Source organism: Corylus avellana, chromosome 6 (genome assembly GCF_965113065.1).
Source record: "Corylus avellana chromosome 6, dhCorAvel1.hap1.2, whole genome shotgun sequence".
Taxonomy (NCBI): Eukaryota; Viridiplantae; Streptophyta; class Magnoliopsida; order Fagales; family Betulaceae; genus Corylus; species Corylus avellana.
In genome coordinates, this window is record NC_142495.1 from 11,720,164 (window position 1) to 11,741,618 (window position 21,455).

Genomic DNA, 21,455 nt, shown 5'->3' on the forward strand with positions numbered 1-21,455 from the left:
AGATCTCCAAAATCCATCCAAAGTGTGCTTTTCGCCCAATTTTCAATGGAGGAGTTCTTGCATCTTTCATTTAAAACCTTGAAACATAAAAACAAAACAAAATCAAACAAATAGTAATACTAAGTAATTAACAAATGCGAGTTTAAGGGACTTGAATGTGCAATATTTGACACTTATCATTGTCAGCCACCGACTGCCATCTTGGCACTCAGCCTAGTGACATTGCTCCGATGTTGCAGCACCAAGCAACCCACCGCTCAACACTTGCATAACAGCTTGGGTCCACTGCCAATCACCACACCAGACCACGCAGCAGCAACCTCACCAACATGACATCCAGCACAGCAAACCCAGCTTTTGCACAGTCTCGGCATAAGTAACTAGGGGTAGGTAAATTAATCGCCTACTGACAATGACCGAGTCGAAATTAATCGTCAACCGACTTTTGTGGTTCGAAAATCGGTATAAATTTTTTATACTAACGTCGATTCAGTTCGATTAATCGGTATAAAATTATTTTTTTCGGTTAACTGAACTGAACCATTTCTGTAAAACAGCGTCGTTTTGACATTTTTTTTTTAAAAAAATTTAATTGAAACTCAAAACGGAAGCTTGATTATAAACTAAACGGCGTCATTTTTTATTTTATTTTTTCGAATGCTAAAAAAAAAAAAAATCCCTAACTCCTCACGGCTGCTGCCCCCTCTCCACTCTCCAGTGTCTTGTGGCCGTGCCTCCTGCCTCTCTCTCTCTCTCTCACGCCGCGCGGCCGTCTCTCTCCGGCTGCGTCTCTCTCTCGCTCTCTCGTTGCAAGCGGCAAGCCTTGTCTCCAGTCGTGTCCGGTGGCTTAACTTCACCGTCGTCTCCCTCGCATTCTCGTTGCAAGCGGCAAACCGTCGTATTTCTCTCTCTCGTCTCCCGTCTTTTCTGGTATAGATTTTTCGAGTTACTTCATTTTCTTCGATTTTTATTTTTTGAACTAATTGAGGGTTTAGATTTTGATTCTTTGATTTTGAACACTTGATTCTTTGATTTGGCATTTATTTTCGAGTCTGTTTATATTATTTGGGTTTAGGAAGACTTAGGAATGAAAATGATAGATTTTTAGTTTTTTATGCAACCTTGATTTTTCCTGCAAATAAATTTTCTTCTTTTGGGTAAGCATTTGCTAATTGCTGTAATTATTCTTGAAATTTGTATTGCTGTTGGGCCCTTGTTTCTCTTCTCTGTTTGTGTCAGGTTTTGGTTGTTTAGGACCTTTAGGTATGATGCATAGGCTGGGTGTATGGGGTGCATTCATTGGCCTTTTTTTTTCAGAAGATTGATTGTTGTTTGATTAAGTTTTTTGCATCTGATATTCTTATTGTTTTCTTACTTGATATTACTTATCTGTGGTATTTTACTCTTTTATATTGATCATTATGTTGATGTTTTGATTTGTTTGATTATTGAAGGAAGAAAATTTAAGGAATTGAAGGTAATCCATGTCAGAGGTGGCTTAGTTGAGACTTTATTTATTATTCTTTGATGGATTCTAAGTTTGCCAATGTTTGGAAATTGGGATTGTCTGAATCTACCCATTTTTGTAACCAATTTGTGAACTGCATACCAATTTAAAACCATGAGAACAGAAAGAACTTACACTCCAGGACTGAACAGAAAAAAACCAATTTAAAACCTTCGTTAAAGCTCTAGGCCTGTACAGTAAATTTGTTATTTAGCCTAAAAAACATGTTCAATAAGTTATTTTAGCCCAAAAAACAAATTTGGGTCGTCAAGATTGATCTTAGCCCAAAAAAACATGTTCAATAAGTTATTTTTGTCTTTTAGCCCCCCCCCCCCCCAAAAAAAAAAATTGGGCTCCCAAAACAACCAATTTTTTGCCCATTTAAAAATAGCATTGGCCCAATTAAAAAGGCCCACGGTTAACCGATTAACCGACCGAAATTAACCGAAAATTTCGAAATACTTTGTTATCGAAATGCAATCGGTGAATTAACCGATTTAATCGACAATTTCAGTTAACCGACCGAAAATGACTTTTTCGAACCGAACCGAACCGATACCCACTACTACAGGTAACCCACTCGCAACGATGGCTCACTGCACCTTATAGAAAATTAACCCAAAAAAGAACTGCTCTGATAACAGATGGTAAGAACCGTAGTTCTTATTAGTGGAAATCATAGAAAAACAGAAAAAAATAAAAAAAATAAAAAAAAAAGGTATGACCACTTCGAGGGGTTTTTCCTCCACAGATTGCTTATTGCAATTGATTCACATTCTTCTTCAGTGTATAGCCCTATGGCAGTATTAATAATCTCAACCCAGATAATAATAATGATTTTTCTTTTGATAACCGGGGTGTCCGGGGCTTCACCTCGGTTAGATTCTTGAGACACCGTGCAAAGCGCCCTAAACAGGGGTCAATAATGATAATGATAATGATAATAATACTAATTTGAGGGTTCATAGCAATTTTCCATTTAAAATGTATTCATGTAAAAACTGCTTCTTGAGCTTGTGTTTTAGGTTCTGTTGCAACCGAGTGAAGTGCTTATTTACTTTGGAAGTTCGGTAGTAAATTAAAAGTATTCAGGAGAGGGAATGCTCTGCTTTTCTTGATTACACAATACCAAGCACAGTGCCACATGGATGGGATGATGTCCATGACCACATAAAAGAAATTGATTTTTCTTTTTGTTCTTATAATATTTAGTTATTGGGTTCTGAGTTTCAACCATATTTTTCATTGTCTAGTTCGAGAGAAACCATTGAATTGCTTAACTAAGAAAGCAGTATTCGTGGCATTCTTATCCATAGTTTTGATTTACAAGGCCAAAATTATAACCAAAAAGTAGTTTTGAAAGTGATGCTTGACTTAATTTGGTTGCCAAATGTGACCTTTTTTTCTTTCTTTTCATTGGGACCTTAGATGATTTATGTAATGCTTAAATCTCCATATTTGTTGACAGTGTTGCTACTAGCATGAAGTTTTTTATGTTTATTTTTATTTATCTTACCATAGGTTTACAGTAGGAGCTCGCTGTCAACTTGTTGACAGGGTGCTTATGGTTTCCATTGGTTCAAAAGCATTGCCATCAAGGAGACCCAGGACCTGTGGCTTTGTGGAGGACAGCTTAATGGGTGAGGAGGATGTATTATCTAAACGGGGCAAAAGGAAGAAGGGAATGAACAGAAAGGATACCAGAGAAAGGCATGGCTTTGATGGCGACAATTCCAACAAAAATGTATCCGGACGAATGAGTGATCGATCCATGACAGCCAGAAAGTCCTCAAAATATCAAAGTACCTCAGCATCACAAACAACACTTGTCAGGTATTTTAACTTACCTCATAATTGCAATTTCTTTGTCTCCTTATTATTACTTATCTTTTGCTTGAATAGTTTTTTTTTTTTCACTACGTGATTTTTTGGAGTGGTGGCAGATATAACGGCCATCTGACTTGACTAAATTTTGTAGGAAACAGGTTGACCCTGAAACGGCAAAGTACTTCTTGGAAATTACAAATCTTTTTGAAAGTGGTGGAGTTGACCTGGAGGAAAGGTCAGTTATATGTGGTAATGCTCTTGAAGAAACCAGGGGGAAAGAACTTGAACTTGCAACAGATTATATCATAAGCCACACTTTGCAAACCCTCCTTGAGGGCTGCGATGTGGACCACCTTTGTCGTTTCCTTCGAAGCTGTGCAAACGACTTCCCTTTTATTGCAATGGATAGATCTGGTTCTCATGTGGCCGAGACAGCTATCAAGTCATTAGCTAAGCATCTTCAGGAAAATGATGTCTACTCAGTTGTTGAAGAGACTTTAACTATTTTATGCAAGGTATCTATCAGTTTTTTGGGTTGTTGTAGGCTGTGAGGAGTGTTTGAAGACATCTTTAGTGGAAATTTATATACTAACTGAACTTATGGTCATTCGTTACCCTTACTTGAAGCATCTTGGGCATGAACTTTCCACTTAGTTAAATTATAATTAATTTGAAATTGGTTGCCAATATGCTCTCAAATGACCAAGTAAATTGATTTTTCCTTTTCCTCCCTATGATAAGCTACAAGTTTACTATAGCTTAGATAAATTTTTTCTTAAAAACGTTCTAGCTTATAGTCTTCATTTTGATTTGGATGATAAAGTTGTTTTTCACTTCCATTTTTCTATAAATTCTTTGTTCTTGTCAGGTTGTGGTTGACAATGCTGTTGATTTGATGAGCAGCTGCCATGGATCTCATGTTCTTCGAAGTCTTCTGTGTCTTTGTAAAGGAGCAACAATAGATTCTTCAGAGTTTCATGTCACAAATTCATCGACAGTTCTAGCACAGCGATTGAATTTTAAAGCATCACGAATGGAAGAAGATTATTCACCAGATCAGCTCGGATTCCCAGATTTACTTAAGTTCCTTGTGTCAGGAATGATAGAGTTTGCTAGTAAAGACATTAAGACCCTGCAAGTTGATCAGTTCAGCAGTTTGGTTTTGCAGGTTTGTTTCCAACTTATTGTTTTTATAATTTATTTATTTTTATATAAGTTTTCAATTTTTTTCAAAGGAATAAAGTACTACTAATTTGTCGAGTCCAATTCTGAATATTGAATTTAATCTCCATATTTTTTGATGCTTGACTAGGGACTAGGGTGGTTAGATGAACCAGAAGATATGCCATCTAATGAGATTAAACAACCATTTCTAATTTTATAAGCATTTAGTTGACGGTTCTAGGTGTGAGTAGTCGCCTAAGTTTGTGAATCTTAGAAATGTACCATTTTTTTTTTCTCTTAGTTCAGGTGGGTGGCTATTTTTCTGCTTTTGCTTCAAGTCATGTGATGTGGCTTGAATTCTTTTTTTCTTCTTTCTTTCTTTCTTTCTTTTGGAGTGAGAGGTAATTTGTCATGGATGTGATGAGCTTCTACAATTTCTCGGTTACTTTGTTATTTTAAGATTATATATATATATATATATATAAGGTGATGCTAAATATAAATCCAATGTTCTTTTTTCCTTGGCAGACAGCTCTAAAGTTATTGGTGGGAAATGATGAAGAGTTATTGCATGCAATTCCTATCCTTCTTGGCTGCAACAAGGAAGAAATTGGGGAAGGAAATTTTATAGAAATATCTGCAGTGCGAAAAGTTGTATATTTGATGAAAGAAAGTTCTTTTAGCCATTTGATGGAGGTGAGTCACCTATTAATAGATAAAGCATATGTGCATGTAACTTATATTACTTGCTAGTATCTTTTTTATGATGGGTTGGGTCTGGTCTTTCAATAGTTTATATTGCATGCGTGCTTAAATTATTCTGTTGAAAACAAAGCAATGTTATATAACACCATAAGTTCATTTTGATTACTTTTAAGGTAATGCAAATGCTATCCCTGTTTTTGGCTGTAAATAAATTGACGTACTACAAGTGTATCTCTGAAATGTGATACTGTCTCCTATAATTAGTGACTCCCTTTAGCAATTTACAAATGCAGTCACATGTCATGCCTTCACATCTGGTGTTTTCTTGTTAAGTGGTTTCTGATAGTACCTTTCTGTTAGTTTTGATTTTCATTGAGCTTTATGTAACATTTGCAGGTCATTCTGGAAGTGGCTCCTGAAATATTGTACAATGAGATGTTCACAAAAGTTTTCAAGAATTCATTGTTCCAACTATCATCTCATCATTGTGGGAACTTTGTTATTCAAGCGTTGATTTCTCATGCCAGACGTCAAGATCAAGTATGTGTTCTGAATTTTATTGGATATATAGACATTTATGCTTTATGTGATTCTTAAGATATTCTTTCCTGCTTCAGATTTAGTAGTGTGGGTAGTTGATTCAGGTTAATTACCCGGTGCTGGTCCCAACTTATATATGCATTTGTTTTGTCATTCATGTATAAAGTAGTTTATATTAGTTGCATGCATTTGTTTTCATTGGTGTTTAATTGTTTTAGCTACCTTGGCATGTCTATTTTGTGACAAATTTATGCTTTGTAACATCTTGCAATTTTTTTTCCATGTCTTTTTTTTCTTTGTTCTTTTTTTTTTTTTTTTTCTGTGGGTTTTAATGACTTTCCCTCATTTTGCGCACAAGATGGAGCTGATCTGGAAGGAACTTGGTCCAAAATTTATGGATCTTCTTGAAATGGGAAGATCAGGAGTTATTGCTTCACTCATTGCAGCAAGCCAAAGGCTTCATTCTCACGAACATGAGGTTTATAACTCAAATTTCATTACTTTCTTCTTTTCATATTTTACTTTATTATTTTTATTTGTCATCCTGAAATTATTAATTGATATCTCGATTACTTATCTAAAAATTTTGTCATCCTAAAATTCTCTTATATGTGGAGGAAATTATGAATTTATTTAGCTATTTAAATGTGATTGTTACTTTTGATAAGATTGGTGGAAGGTAAATCTAATAGCAGATTTGTTGATTTTTGTTAAATCACCATTTTTCCTAAACGCTTAAGCTGATAGGAAGAGGTAAATTTAATCATTTAATCAATACTTTAACACTTCCCCTTACGTATGGGCTCAAACTCCTTTTTAATAGGTTGAGGCGTAACACGTAGAATATTTAATTTAAATGGGGGTGAATTGATGGAATCAAGGTTCGAGCTCAAAACCTTTGGCTTTAATACCATGTTAAATCACAATTTTTTCTGAAAGCTTAAGCTGATAAGAATAGGTAAATTTAATCATTTAATCAACAGTTCAACAATTTTCATAATTATGGTCCATCTTCCAGGTCCTCATTCTGATCATGGTTATATTTCATGATTTGTGTTGCAGTGTTGTCAGGCCCTTGCTGCTGCAGTATCTTCAGCGGATGAGTCACCCAGATACATTGTCCCTAGAATACTATTCCTTGATAACTACTTCTGCTGCGAAGATAAGTCCAATTGGAGCTGGCCTAGCGGTGTGAAAATGCCCATCATGGGTTCTCTGATTCTGCAGGCAGTATTCCGATATCAAAGTGTATGCAACTTTTCTTGCACTTATTTTGATTTCATCACGTGTTTTCTATATTTATGGTAGCTCAGGATTATCCCCACATTATAGTTCTAGTAAACTCTAATAACTAAGCCTTAAACCCCGATTAGAAGTGTCTATATTTTCACATTGGAGTTGGAATTGTCAACTTATGCAATATTTGGAATATTGTTTATTGGGTTGCTTTAATTTTGTAGTTTCGCTGTGCTAGACCTTTTGCTGTCGTAGTGAGAATATTTGAGTTGTGAGTTGTCATGCTGTTCTGCTAAAATTTTAATTAGACCAAGTTGTCATTTCATATTTAACTTTTTTTCACCTGTAATCTGGGCCTTGAACCTTCTAATCAGGTTGATTTATTTGATATTGTAGTCAGGTAACCTTTTCTACCGAATATGTCTGGTGTTGGTACAAAATAAAGCCAATTTTTGAGTTAGAAGACCAGATTATCTGGAATATCATGTACTGTTTAAAATCTGCAATAGAATTTTTTCTTTTGTACAGTCTCAAATCTTTGACCATGAATGTACCATATAGTAGCAACTTAGGCTAGTACCTTACATTTGTTTCAGGGAGGAGCAGATAACTTTCTGGAGAAGTATTTTCACCTGTTCCAAATAATGACACTGCAATCATAGTTTAATCTCTTCTCATATTTATTATTTATACTAGAACATCGTATCTTGCATTTTTGTTTCACAGGAACATATACAGTCTTATATTACGAGTATTACATCCATGGAAGCTGATCATGTACTTGAAGCAGCAAAAGATAGAGGCGGAGCACCTGTTATTGAAGCTTTTCTGAGTTCGAATGCATCTGCAAAACTAAAGCGCAGATTAGTTATGAAGTATGTCCTGTAACTGTATTGGAAGCTTGTATTTCTCTCACGAAGTTCTTATTTAAGCCAAGGTTCTATTATTTTAGATGGAATAGCTTAGGAAAAAGAATTTTGTCAGCGTGTCAGTCATTTTATAGGCCAAATTCAAACTTTGACCACTTTTAATATTTAAAATCAGAAGTAGTAAACCACCCGGAAGTATTTATTGTTCGACTCCAAGGATTTTACTGTGTATGCTTTGCCACAAAAATGGAACATGTTGTTATTGTGGGTGAATTGTAATACAGTGGGGGAGTAGTACTACTTTCAAATAAAACTTTGAACTTTATCAATTAAATTTTATAAAATTGCCACCATTGCCCCATAACAAAAGATTAAATATTACAACAAAATAAGCATGACTATAAAATTGGCCTTTGTGTTTGTAATGTTCTGTTATTAGCTCTTTTTTTCTGGAATTGAAATGGAAAATCTTGGAAACAATTTTTAATGCCTCGAATTCCCATTTTGCTGCTGTATTTACTTAATTTTCCTTTTCTGTTGTTACTTGGTTTACAGGCTTCAAGGACATTTTGGAGAGCTCTCAATGTACTCATCAGGTTCCTTTACTGTTGAGAAGTGCTTCATTGCTGGTAACATGTCACTGAGGGAGGCTATAGTATCTGAGTTGGTAGATGTGCAGAGTGAACTTTCCAAAACAAAGCAAGGCCCTCATCTCTTGAGAAAACTAGATGTCGACAGGTAAGCTGTTGGGCATTTTCTCTTTTATAATACCGTGAATCATTGTAGAAGATATGATCCTAGAATTTCATAGGTTTGTGATAGTATCTCTATTAGTTCCCACAGGCAATTATGTTATAGAAGGGAGGATGGTCTCTTACAATTGATATGATATTCAAGCATTTGTTTTCTAAAATTGAATTTTGGCAGTTTATTGTTCTTAATCTTTGTATGTTGATGTCTGCGGCTTCTTACAACAGATTTGCTGCCCGACCTGATCAGTGGAGGTCAAACCAAGCATCAAAACAATCAGCTTACAAGGACTTCTATGATACGTTTGGCTCCAGTGAAACCAAGTCATCCAAAAGTGATGGTTTTCTTGCTGATACCTCCAAGCACTCATCACGCCCAAAAAACCTGAAGGAAATGAGGAAAGAGATTGACCATGACCTCTCTTCTGGTGTACCATTTTTGAGCATGTCGGGCATTAAAAGCAAGCCAAAAAGAGCAGATCAACACGGTGGGAAATATGCAAAAACGTCAGTAGATGATGATATCAGAAAGGCAAAAGGTATGAAGTTTAACAAGAAAAAAAGAAGTCATGGTGGGTCTGAGAGTGCTGCAGCTGCAGATCAATCTTTCAACAAGATGGAGAAGAAACGGCAAAGAAAGGATTCCCAGTACTCGAATGCTTACTAAAAGAAGTTGAAAGCATGAAGATGTAAAATTTTGCTTTTAGGATAATCTCTACCTTTTTTGCTTTGAGGATTGTAAATTTTGGCCTATGCTGCATGGTCTATTATAACTCAAATGGAAACGAAACAGGCTGAAAGTTGATAGCATGAGAGAAAATTACTTTTTTTTTATTATTATTCTTTTTAATTATGTGCCTTGCAAAACCATAGTGAAGTTGTTCTACTTCATCCAGAAACTATAACATTTCAGTGGACACGGAATAAGACAGCCTGGTGTCGGCAAACAATTATGAGTGAAATACATGTAACTTTTCTTGAACTCTTAAGAAGTACAACACTACAACACTACGTCTAACAAAAATGGTAACGAATAAAAAAGAAAACTCGACATTGTTGGGATTCCGATAATCCTTCTTCTGTACTTCATCTGTTTGATGGAGGATTCAACCTGGAACAAAAAACACAGGTATTTTCAGTCAATGATGGTGGAAAGGCTTGAAACTGTTGGCGGCAGAAATTACTTGTTCTGTATGGGATTGGAAGTGGACGGAGGTATCCTTCGAAAGCATGAGCCGAGCTGCTGGTCAGGATTCTTCCTGTGGCCATGCAAATCCTTGAGAGCTTGAGAAGATGATTCTGAGAAGGGAGGTGAATGTGGCAGCGGACGGGCGTGAGCTCGGGCTCCATTTGGCCAGAATAATGATATCAATGAAAGTGCAACAGTGAGAGCAGCCACTGCTCTGAACCAGGCCTTCATGGTTTTTGGTTTCCTGTTCTTGGTGAGTGAAGATGGCTTTCAACAAACCTTTGATTAAGATAGTATGGTAATGGGAGTCTTTGATTTATAGCTAACAAAAGACACACCAAAAAAAAAGAGTCTAACTGGATCTGATGTCAGTTGATTTCATGTGCTCAATGTTGACTAGTACATGTTGCAACTCTGACCACTGGATTTGGTGGAGTGGTGATGCATCTTCAGAGGGGTCATGTGATAAGGCACGTGATATAAATATTAATATTACTTCTTTTGGGGCAGCTAAATGGTTGATTATTGTAATGTGATAAACAAGTGCTACGGAGATATAGATATTACTATTAAATTAAAATAACATGTTGCTAACAGTAACAGTTGTTGCATCTTGGGAACTCACACGACACAATTGCTCCAACTCCAGCCCAAAACTGTGAAATTTGGCCTCTTCCTTAAAGGCATTAGGCATGTACGCATGTATGTATGTCAACGCACAATTGTACTCGACCGAACTGCTGAAGAGTCTCTAATGTTTAAGTCAGTAAATATGTTGAAAAAATAAAACATAGAATTTTAAGAGAGAAGAAACTCTTATATTATTTGAGATTGTCATCTTCTTTTATATTAGGGAAAATCATATTTAGTCCTTAGGTTTTTTATTTGATTTGAATTTAGTCAATAAGTTTTATTAAAGTTTAAAATATGCTCCTCTGTCACTTTGCCGTTTTAAGTTAACAGTTTATCATCTATCACATGTGTTTCATTTAACACGTTATAAACATCCAATGAAATGCTATATCAACAAATGCTAAGTCATTTATAGTAAAAAAAAAAAACAATCGATTTGACATATAAAACTTAAAGGAACACAAAACTTGAAAACCTAGAGAGCAAACCCATAATAACAAACGACTTGGTTCTGTTGATGTGGCATTGCATTGGAGTGTTGAGATGGGCGTTGACATATCAAATGAGACACATGTGACAAATGACAAGTTGTAAACTTTGATGGTAAAGTGATAAATCTAAAACTATATTCTTGAAATTAAAAATTCAAGGACTAATTTCAAATCAGATTTTGAAAACATTAAACACTTTAACCAAATAGGGCTTTTATCTTAATTGGGCCCAAGGCTTTTGGCCTTGGCCTTATAACCGCAACAAGCTCTGTTACATAGAATATTGAGATTCTCTTATTATATAAAGCAAGGGCCGAAGAATGTGCGTTTTAATTAGAGGTCTGCGAAGTGGTTGAAGATTCTAGAGGGGGAAAACAATATAGCTGGGCCGTCGAAGGAGACTATTGGCCCATTTGTCCGGAAAGCGAGTAAAGAAAGCCATATTTACAAAACTAACCTTGGCGTAGATTCGAGGAACGAAGATCTGTCTCCAGTGGGTGCCATCAGATTCCTCCAATCGCAGTTTTTGTGGTAACAGCGTAAGCATACGAAACCACAAATATTTAATTTACACACCAAAAAGTAAACGTCACCGGTAACGGCCAATTTCGTATTATTGACTCTAATCGGGAGGAGAAAGAAGAAGCGAGAAATCCAAGAAAGTCCCGGATTTGGAAGTCCTAGCCGTCCGATCTGACCCAGGTAATATATTCTTCCCTCCGATTTTGTTTCTCTCTCGGATTGATTCTTTGCAGAAATCTTTCCGGGATTTCGATTGGTGCTGTGCTTGCATTTTTCTCTGTAGCATATTTAGTTTTAGTTAACTTTGCTAAGCTTTTTTCGCTGGATCCTGATTTCGGCTCTTTGATTTGATTCGTTCTATTATAATGAATTGAAAAGAGATATCTTAAAATTGAAGCCAAAATTAAAGGACGGAATCTGAATTTTGGTTATTGAAGATTTTTGTCCTCCAATTGTGCCCATGATGTATGAGTCGTTGCCGCAAATTTATACCTCTAGGTTGCCTCTTTCTTCTTGGATAGAATGATTTGAGACAAATTTGATCCTTATCGTGAAGAAAAAATAGTAGAAACGAATGAATGGAATATATATATATATATATATGCTTTTCATAGTGGGATATGGGTAGTAGCTAGGCTTTTGCTTAAACCTACTCTGAAGAAGCGTTGATGGTGCAATTGAATCATTGTATCTGAGAAAATTTCTAGAAATTTCAATGACAACATTATACAGAACTATATTGTTGCTTTCGTTAGAATTGCAACCTTAAAATGTTACCTAGGACATTTATCAAATATAGAATGATACATACTTATCTATTGTCTGAGGATATACTCTTAACCTTATAAAATAGATGAGTGAAGAGTTATAGGAAACATGCCAGCATTAATTTTTCTGGTACTACTGCACAGCTAGATTATAATATGTTACCAAGTCTGGTAATTGTTCTATGGTTGTTTTGGGATGTTGAGTAACGAGATTTTGAGCTCTCGCGTGGAAGATTAGTTCTTGTAATTTATGATTAGAGGGCTGGCAAGTGTTCCTTACCTCACAGTATCTCTCTGTATTAGCTTCCTTTATTCTAAGGCTTCATTTGGTAGGAGGGATAGAAAAGTGACAGGGTGACAAAAGATATTTGTTTTTAATCCGCGTTTTTGGTCAGGGAGATTGAGAAGTCGACATAAATAAACTTTGATATAGGTTTTAAGGGACTACAGGGGTAAAGTTGTAGATAGTCCAGACCCCTCCTACAAATTGGAATCTAAAATAACTTTATTGATAGTGGCTGTGGTGGATGAGGTACAATTTGAGTTAAATGAAATGAAAATCTCATAATAACTCCTTGAGTAATCACACAATTTTAGTTTACTCCCTCAGTTTTTAAATCTGAATTTTAACTCCTTAAGCTTTTCGAATTTTTCACTTCATTACCATTCAAAACCGTCCAAAATTGCTTATGTCCAGGTAAGCAGTTTTCCTGTGTCAGTTCAAAAAATAATTTTCTTTACTTCAAAAAAAAAAGAAAAGAAAAAAACAAAGACAGATGGGGAGGAGTTGATCCGCCAACCCTCCACCCTTGTAGGGGGCTACCAGTGGTGGTTGCTTGTGCGGCTAATCCAAATTGAGGGGTGGCTTGCGTTGGGGGTGGCTCTCATGGGGTTTGCTGGGGGTGGCCTTGCGAACCACCTGTCTGTTGGGAAGTGGCCGTGTGAGCCACCTTTCTGCTGGAAGGTGGCCGTGTGAACCACCCCTTTGTTGGGGGTGGCCACCCCCCTTGTGGGGGCCACCCCCTCCCCCATCGGCTCTTTTTTTTTTTTTTCCAGATTTTAATTTTTTAATAAACTGAAAAAAGAAAATTTAACTAATATGGCAAAACTGTTTATGTAGCATTGAACTCATTAATGCCATGTCAGCAGTTTGGGACGAATGGAGTATGAGTGAAAAAGCAAAAAACTTAAGGAGTTAAAAGTCGTATTAAAAACCGAGGGAGTAAATTGAAATTGCACAATTACTCAGAGAATTTTAATATATTTTTCTTAAAAGAAATTACCTTTTCACCAATTTTAAGACTTATAATGACAGTGAACATTTTATTGATTTTTTTTGATAGGTAATCAAAGAAAGTTTATAAAAAGCGTAGGCGCTTCAAAGCATACAGGAAGTATAAAAAAACGCAAAAAAAAAAAAAGGAAAACAAGAAACCCCAAACACCCCAACAGAAGCCAACCCACAAACCCTAGGCATAATTACATCACAACAAGAGCCTTCTTGCTTTTGCCCCGACTAGAACTGCGACTCCAACATCAAAGTTAATAGAGCACTCTAAGTTCTTCAATTCTCTTCTTCCTTTAAGCTTAGGAGTGGAGCGTTGTCCCTTATCCACTTGAGCCATGAGATTCAAGAAACCTTTCGCATTCCCCTCAAAAGAGATCCCCACAGCTAGAAGACACAGCGCTGCCACGGGAGAAATAACAGCCCCTTCAAAATTACCTCCCCTCGAAGTTTCTCCCACCTCAAATCTAACAATTTCCATGCATGCTGTTGAAGACTTAAAGCTGTAAATAATCAACATATCTAACAAATCTAACAATTTCCATGCATGCTGTTGAAGACTTAAAGCTGTAAATGATCAACATATCTATACTCGATGTATGACTTCTTATATTTATAATGTAATCTTAGGTTTCCCTAACATTGTTGTTTTAGCTGTTTCCATAAATATGTTTTTTTTTTTTATATATCGGGGCACCTCTACAAGGCAGGGCCCTTCGGACCCACCCTTGCAGAGTAAATCTCGGTCCCGTGCACCGCATCCTCGGAAGTTTTCCTCCACGGAACTGGGTAAATCGCTAGCTTTTCACCAGGGGTGTGGCCTCATGGGATTGTTTGCAACCAAGAGGTGTTGAACCTTGGACCTTGAAGGGAGCAAACCTCCAAGACCAATGCATTTACCACTTGGGCGAACCCCTTGGGGTTATTTTTCCATAAATATGTTGTTGTCTCATTGCTTTCCTTCATTTTACATCTGTTCTGGTTTGAGTTTTTCTCAAATTAGAATTTCTCTTTCTTTATATATTATTATTATTATTAATTTTTTTTTCTTTATAGAGGTTTCTAGTATTTTGGGCATATTGAATTTGCAATTAGCCTTAATCTTCTTTTACGTTATCAGGCTACAAAGTAATTTCCGTATAGAAAGAAAAGATCTGCTAGGGCTTCATTTACTATTTTTGGAATTATTGAGATGGCAGAGAAGTCGTGTATCAAGCGCCTTCAGAAGGAATACAGAGCACTTTGTAAAGTACGTCTTCTTTTGTTAAATCTAGGTTTTTAGTTAGCTATTATTTTCATATGTTCATAACATGTGGATCCATATAACCATGTTCCTCTCTAATATACCCGTTTCTGCTTAAGTCTGGTGCGAGTATAGTTGAAGCATCCATGTCTATAAATGTGTTTTGACATGCTGGTGATCCGCATCCTCCACGTAGTAGATGCCATATATTTAAATCTTATTGTTTGACCTAGAAATTGAAAATTAAAAATAGATAAAAGAATGGTTTTAAGATCATCTGTCATTTGTAAAGTGAAAGTTGTATTTCTATTATTTTTCTTGTTGGACTGGATTGTTTTGGATGATATATTCCCACTAAAGAGGCAGATGATGCGCTTTTGTTGCTTTGCTGGAACTTCATATTCCATGCGTCTTTTGGACATGCTGATTGTATTTTCTATGAATGTGTAGGAACCGGTTTCTCATGTTGTGGCCCGTCCTTCCCCAAATGACATTCTTGAGTGGCGTAAGTTTATTCCGAATCATTTCTGCAGAATATTGTTAATCATTTGATGTTATTAATTGGAAATATTTTCTGAGACAATAATTGAATTCCACTTCCACGTTTGTATTTCTCTTTATGGATACAATATGTGGAGATGTTATTCAGGCTTTTGGCTGATCTTATAGTAGCTAAAGAAAAGTAAACTGTCAGATTTTTGGTCGTAGATATTCTTTAAAATGTTGGTTAAGATGGATTACAAAGAAAATTCTTTCTGTCTTTTGCTCGGATGGGTCGCTGTCTACATTTCAAAAGGTTTTAACACCCTTAGATGGAAGTTTCCCACATTAACCAAAGGTGGTTAATAACTGAACTTGAATGGTCAACAACTGCTCTCATTTGTAGTGAATGTCACTTACCTCTGCATCTCATGCAAGGATGAAGAGTCATTACTTAACATTTCACGCAATTTGTGCAGTAAACATTTATTATCAGTACTTAGTCCAATTTCCCTAAAGTATATTGCATGTCTTGACTTGTGATTCTTACTCCTTTGTGCATAAGATAGGGTTGCCACATTACATATGGCACCTTTATCTACGTGATATTCCTTTTATCCTGATCTTGCTTTTGCCTTTCTTTTCTCTCCCCTACTTAAGTTTTATCATGTTAGTTGAGCATTGTTAACCTTGTTTTTGTTCTCCATCTTTGATATTCCAGATTATGTGTTGGAAGGAAGTGAAGGAACACCTTTTGCAGGTTTGTTACGTTAGTCCTATCTTTTATGTAGTACTGATTATATGGCATTCTGAGACCCATTTTATCTAATCTTATTACTGGAAATTGTTCTACTCATTATTATAAGGTGGATATTACTACGGAAAGATCAAGTTCCCTCCAGATTATCCCTATAAACCACCAGGGATTAGGTAAACTACATTTCATAAGCCTTACTTTTTCCAAGATATGTTTCTTCCAGCTGCAGTATCCTTATTGTTTAAATACATTTATCTTGGTTGCTTCTAACTTCCATTCACATTTTTCTGCCTTGTAGCATGACCACTCCTAATGGACGGTTCATGACACAAAAGAAAATCTGCTTATCCATGAGCGATTGTAAGTTTTTCGGGGTATTAGTTGAAGAAAATTGTTGCTTATTTCTGATAACTGATTTTATGTTTGCCTCAACTTTTTTCATTTTGCAGTTCATCCTGAAAGTTGGAATCCAATGTGGTCTGTATCAAGGTAGGACAGATTCTAGTTCTGAAGTATTCTTTTTGAGTATGTGTGTTCTACATTACTTTATAATGCTGTTATTTGCTTGTTGACCAGTTGTTACTGTTAAAAGGAATCTTGCAGTTGACTATAATACTTTCTAAGTTTGTCGCTAATATATTCTTCCTCACAAATGCAGCATACTCACAGGGCTTCTTTCATTCATGGTGAGTTATTCTGGCTCTTTGATATTGTAGTTTCATATGTTTTGGCTACTTATCAAAAAACAAAACAGCTTCATATGTTTTGGCTATATGTTGCTTGTTTGGAATATCTTTTGTCATATAATATCAAATTCTCTTGATGAACACATAGCTAAAGGAGAGTCAGAAGTTTTTAGTAATTCATTTATATTGTTATCCGTGTGTCACAGTTCTGTTTGGCAAGTCTCCAGGTACAGGTACAGGTACAGGGATGAGGCAAAATATTATATTAGAAGTTGGATGACATGAGTTCCCTCTTCGTATTTCAGCAGTTCCGGATTGTGGGAACCTTCTGATTTTGTTTTGTTTTTCTTTCTCTTTTACAATTTTAAAACTCTAATTGTACATTTGGCTGATCCTGACTAGTTAATGAGGATTAATAATCAATCCCAATTAAATTGGGGCTGATCCTGATGCTAAATTAATGTTTAGTTGAATGAAGTTGAGTTAAAATCTTGCTGTCTGGCAATGGCTGCGGTGGCTGCCAAGGCCGCCAGAAGTAGTTTTGGTGGCCACCAGGTGGATTTGGTGGCCATTGCAGGAACTGTCAGAAGCAGTTTTGGTGGCCACCGCAGGGATGCCAAGCATCACCGATGTGGCCATTAGTGATGTGGCCACATCTGAAAACCCATTTGAATAACTGATATTTGAAAAGAGTTTTCAGCATTTGAAAAATGAAAACAATTTTCTAAAATTTGACAATTAAGGCCTAAATTTTCTTTTATAGGCTTTAAGATTCCTAGTGGTTAGAGATCAACAGTGACTTTCTTTTGTTGGCACATACTTGAACATATCTGAAGTTTTCATTGCTTGCTTACTATATGTTTAATATGAGGGTGCATTTCCCTCTTGCAGATGGACAACAGTCCTACCACTGGAAGTGTGAACACTACTGTTGCTGAGAAGCAACGTCTAGCAAAGGCTTCCCTTGCTTTCAATTGTAAGAAGTAAGTACATGACACCATCTACACCGGATTTTATCAGTTTCTTTACTATTCTAAGCTGCACCTGGAATCCTTTTTTGACATCCACTTTTATGCATATAATGTTGTGCATTGAAGCCCATGACCTATGGGTTAATGGCCTGTGATTTACATATGTACCAGTGTGAGTGGGTCATTACTAGATTTTCAGATGCGTTCCTTTTATCTTTTTTCTAAGAAGCACCCTAAATAAATATTCTATTGTAGTTATCATCTATAGTAAATCCATGTGGGTTAATGGACTTGCGTGGTTTGTTTGCTTGAAACTATGACTCAATCCATGTAACAGAATGGATGAATTGAAGCTGGACTAGTTCACAGCTGCCCCTTATTTTAAATTTTAAATTCGAAATTTCTTCACCTCTTACCTGCTTTCTTATACATCCCGTCCTTTTTTATATGTGGGCTGTTGCAATTGTGGAAACGTGCGTCAGTTTCTTTTTTTCTCAGCTATTTTCAGGGTGTTGTGATGTTAGCTTCAATGTGAGTTCTTAACTGGCTCTGATTTTTTTCATCATAACAGCCCAACATTCAGGAAATTGTTTCCAGAGTATGTGGACAAGTATAACCAGCAGCAGCTTTCTGAGAGGCTTGTTGTGGAGCAGATGTCACCAGGTCCGTCACAAGAAGAAAACTCCACACCCATGTTAGGAAGAGTTGTCAATTCTGTGGGAGAAGACATGAAAAGAATAGATGCTGTGAAGGATAGGAGAAAAGACAGGAAACAGTCACTCCCAACTTGGATGATGTTCGTACTAGTTTCCATCTTCGGCATTGTAATGGCACTGCCTCTGCTCCAACTTTGATATCTGGACGACAAATGAAATATTCGTAGGGGTCAGTTGACATACAGGCTTTTGTAAGTCAAGGGACACATTTCAAATGCTTCTCAAGTTTGTCAAGTGTCTAACATGATTTTGTATAGGATCGATGCCAAGGAGACCAAGTTGGATCTCTCTTGTCAATGTATCCCCTTTTATGTCAATGTTGACAGCAGGTTATAAGTTATTGTTCAGACAATACATGCTTGTGATGTTATCTTAATTTAGTCTTGAGTTTTGTGTTTGATAGTCTTACACTTGTGCTGCTTTTTTCTTCTCTCAACACTCTTTATGTGCACCGTCCATATTGCATTTTGATGGCCTGTAGGTGGCTGCTGTTTTTGCTGGAAGTTTCAGGGCTTGAACCACTATTAATTTTGTCCTGAAAGTATTAACAGCAGCAAGAAACACACATTAGTGAGCTGAGCTCTAATAAGATATTTACATTAATAGTGGAGGATCAAAATGAAATGAAACTGCAAAGATTTGAAGGCCATCTCAGGTTCAGCTGAGTTCTAAGGTTATTTTATTTAATATAATCCATCATGAGATGGTGCATACGTTGGTGTCCCATTTGGGCTTGTTGAGGTTTCCATGGCTTCTAATGGAGAGAGCTTCGATTAGCTCAAGATCGGGAACCATTTGCAGGCAGGCACTTGTAATGCGTTTTTAAAGTTCAGGAGCAATATTTTCTGCTATTTCCGTTGTTATAATTGTTTCCATGGATATTTTGTGGCATTAGCAACGGGAGCAACAGGTTAATTTATTCTTGAAAGGTTTATGATTATGTTAATTCTACCATTGTCTGCAAAACATCATTATTAGCATACCATGCTGTTCTGTCTCTTCAAAGGAAATCATGACCTGACCTTTTGTTGTATGAATGATATCACCCTTTATTTATTTATTTATTTTGTTAGTAGTCATTTATAGATTTGCACATGGTGGGGTCGAATTTGTTCTCATTAATGTTATGAAGTTTAATGGAGTGGCTTTCAAAATTTAATTTTGAAAAAGATGTTTGAGATTTAAAAATCTAAAAATTCTAGAGAATTATGATCAAAATTCAAAACCCAGTTGGGTTTGCGTATTTGACTCCCAAACTTTTTTTTTTTTTTTTTTAAATAAAATAAAAGCTTGGGAGCCCCGAAACATGCGCCTTATTTCTCGCACCTAATCAGCCCCCGATCCCATGGCAGAAGACAAAAAAGTATCCCTCCTGCTGCTTTAAGTATAAGCTTTTGTCATTATTTGTATTAAGTTACAATTTTTAAACACAAACCATCAATTCCATAGAATAACACACCGGCTATGTTTGTGTTTGTGTTTTTTTTTTTTTAATGACATGTTCCGTACAAGAGGGAGAGAGAGGATTCAAACTAGTAACTTTCGCTTCATAAAACATGGTCTCCATGTCCACACAGACTATGTTTGTTAATTACTAGAAATGCAAAGTTAGCCCAAACAGGGGGGGGGGGGGGAGGGTGTTTGCTGGGTTGGCGTGATTGATAATTTGGTCCCAGGAGAGGCCAAAGAATGAATGCGAATTAAAAGTTGGTTTTAGACTTTTAGTCGACCCTCCCCATTCTTTGTACTCATTAATACACCACACCTTTTGCCGTAATTGCTGGATAAAAATGCTACGCAACCAAAGGTTATATCTTTCTTCTTGTCCAAATTTCTCTTCTTTTTTGCTTTTGATATTGTACTATCGGTCGGACGATGCTTCAATGTGAAATTTCTAACAACCGCTGTCATTTCTTTCTAAAGCTAGCAGATATATGAGTAAAAGATTGCGCTGCCAAAACAGTTGCTATAATCCTTTTTAACTCAAAACTCTGATCATCATATTGATAGGATCGATATCAATAGGGTAGTTGGCTTTTTGCCTTTGTTTCATGCTTGTTTTTCAGTTTCTGATATATATATATATATATATATATATATATATATATATATATATTGATATGCTACTTCCAGTTCCAGGCATGCAGCAATGAAGAAATCTTCAATATACCCCAGATTTGAAATGAGTGCTTATGGGAGCGACAGATTTGATCCTCATGTGGACTTTTCCCAGGTGATTAATTTAACATTTTGAATCTTGGTCAAAGCCTCAAAGGGTTGTTTGCAAATTCAGTTTGTTAATTGACATTATCTGGTTTTGGCTTTTTAATCAGTTCTTGGCAGAAGCAAGACACCATGCAAGAGGAGTAGATTTGCAGAGCTCATCACTGCGTCCAGAAGAAAATGGACAGGGAAGATCGGAGGAGGAAGAGAAAAAGGGAAAGAAATCATGGAAAAACAATCTCTTTTCATGGTGGAAAACAAACAGAAAGAACAAGTCGCCTCAGGCAAGTAATTGTTACAATCATATTCCAAAAAGACGGCGGATATTGTCCGGTCCAGTCTATGGCAGTGGTAAGACCAATGATGGCAGGCACCGGCGTCCCACTTCCGGGCCTCTCACCGGTCTTTTCAACCCCACAATGACGTCGGAGAATGAAATACCTTACAGTTGTCTTCACCAGCTTGAAAGTCCTCGTTCTGTTCACACCTACGGGCCTCTTTACCTTGTAACGTAGTATATGGACATCAACAAGTTCATTGGGGAATTTTGACTTCTGTTTAGGTGAAACAATTGATTTCTAAATTGATAGCATGCAGCAATCGGATCATTTTGTAGAAAAATGCAAGGCTTTTGCAGCAATCCAAGCAATGACAACTTCATTTTACCATGTATCATGTTTCCTTGGTGTATGAATTTTATGTAATATTGCTTTTGCTGCTAATACGTTACTAGAGAACAATGTTTCTCATTGTTCTTATCCTAATGGGAGTCTCCAAAATTTCATCCTCACCAAGTTTTTCCTACCAACTGCTGAGAAAGAGAAAAAGAAAAAGAGTGCACGAAAAATCCTTCAATGTAATGCAAAAATACAGCCTAATTCAATAAAGCCGTTGT

General features: G+C 36.4%; 3 protein-coding genes across 7 annotated transcripts; all 3 read left to right on the top strand.

The window, feature by feature from the left end:
- The first annotated feature begins 682 nt into the window (after window positions 1–682).
- Window positions 683–9,431, top strand: PUM23 (pumilio 23). 3 transcript variants are annotated; one of them, XM_059601837.2, is made up of 11 exons: window positions 683–930; window positions 3,029–3,340; window positions 3,486–3,849; window positions 4,203–4,502; window positions 5,027–5,194; window positions 5,600–5,743; window positions 6,102–6,221; window positions 6,806–6,991; window positions 7,706–7,854; window positions 8,404–8,586; window positions 8,826–9,431. In XM_059601837.2, the coding sequence occupies exons 2-11, from the start codon at window positions 3,072–3,074 to the stop codon at window positions 9,262–9,264; spliced, it is 2,322 nt and encodes a 773-aa protein (XP_059457820.2). In that variant the 5' UTR covers window positions 683–930; window positions 3,029–3,071; the 3' UTR covers window positions 9,265–9,431. The 3 variants fall into 3 exon arrangements, with proteins under 3 accessions (XP_059457820.2, XP_059457821.2, XP_059457823.2); XM_059601838.2 differs by having other exon boundaries at window positions 810–898; XM_059601840.2 differs by having other exon boundaries at window positions 881–898; window positions 3,065–3,340.
- A 1,950-nt stretch (window positions 9,432–11,381) lies between these two features.
- On the top strand, window positions 11,382–18,739 carry UBC34 (ubiquitin-conjugating enzyme 34). Its single transcript, XM_059602130.2, has 10 exons — window positions 11,382–11,612; window positions 14,605–14,733; window positions 15,178–15,232; window positions 15,929–15,967; window positions 16,074–16,137; window positions 16,263–16,324; window positions 16,414–16,453; window positions 16,623–16,650; window positions 17,542–17,633; window positions 18,193–18,739. Exons 2-10 carry the CDS (start codon window positions 14,677–14,679, stop codon window positions 18,473–18,475), a joined length of 720 nt encoding a protein of 239 aa, XP_059458113.1. The 5' UTR covers window positions 11,382–11,612; window positions 14,605–14,676; the 3' UTR covers window positions 18,476–18,739.
- Window positions 18,740–20,109: 1,370 nt separating this feature from the next.
- Window positions 20,110–21,320, top strand: LOC132188594 (uncharacterized). Of its 3 annotated transcripts, none has more exons than XM_059603095.2 (3): window positions 20,110–20,144; window positions 20,471–20,570; window positions 20,671–21,320. In XM_059603095.2, the coding sequence occupies exons 1-3, from the start codon at window positions 20,128–20,130 to the stop codon at window positions 21,073–21,075; spliced, it is 522 nt and encodes a 173-aa protein (XP_059459078.2). In that variant the 5' UTR covers window positions 20,110–20,127; the 3' UTR covers window positions 21,076–21,320. The 3 variants fall into 3 exon arrangements, with proteins under 3 accessions (XP_059459078.2, XP_059459079.2, XP_059459080.2); XM_059603096.2 differs by lacking the exon at window positions 20,110–20,144 and adding an exon at window positions 20,173–20,363; XM_059603097.2 differs by lacking the exon at window positions 20,110–20,144 and adding an exon at window positions 20,173–20,363 and having other exon boundaries at window positions 20,477–20,570.
- Window positions 21,321–21,455: the final 135 nt, after the last annotated feature.

Bases quoted from the DNA above. Each gene is read 5' to 3' on its own strand.
- UBC34 (XM_059602130.2), top strand. From the start codon at position 14,677: ATGGCAGAGAAGTCGTGTATCAAGCGCCTTCAGAAGGAATACAGAGCA. The intron at 15,968-16,073 runs GTTTGTTACGTT...CATTATTATAAG, and splicing joins TGAAGGAACACCTTTTGCAG to GTGGATATTACTACGGAAAG. The intron at 16,454-16,622 runs GTAGGACAGATT...TCACAAATGCAG, and splicing joins CCAATGTGGTCTGTATCAAG to CATACTCACAGGGCTTCTTT.
- PUM23 (XM_059601837.2), top strand. From the start codon at position 3,072: ATGGTTTCCATTGGTTCAAAAGCATTGCCATCAAGGAGACCCAGGACC. The intron at 6,992-7,705 runs GTATGCAACTTT...TTTGTTTCACAG, and splicing joins CAGTATTCCGATATCAAAGT to GAACATATACAGTCTTATAT. The intron at 8,587-8,825 runs GTAAGCTGTTGG...TTCTTACAACAG, and splicing joins AGAAAACTAGATGTCGACAG to ATTTGCTGCCCGACCTGATC.
- LOC132188594 (XM_059603095.2), top strand. The intron at 20,571-20,670 runs GTGATTAATTTA...CTTTTTAATCAG, and splicing joins CTCATGTGGACTTTTCCCAG to TTCTTGGCAGAAGCAAGACA.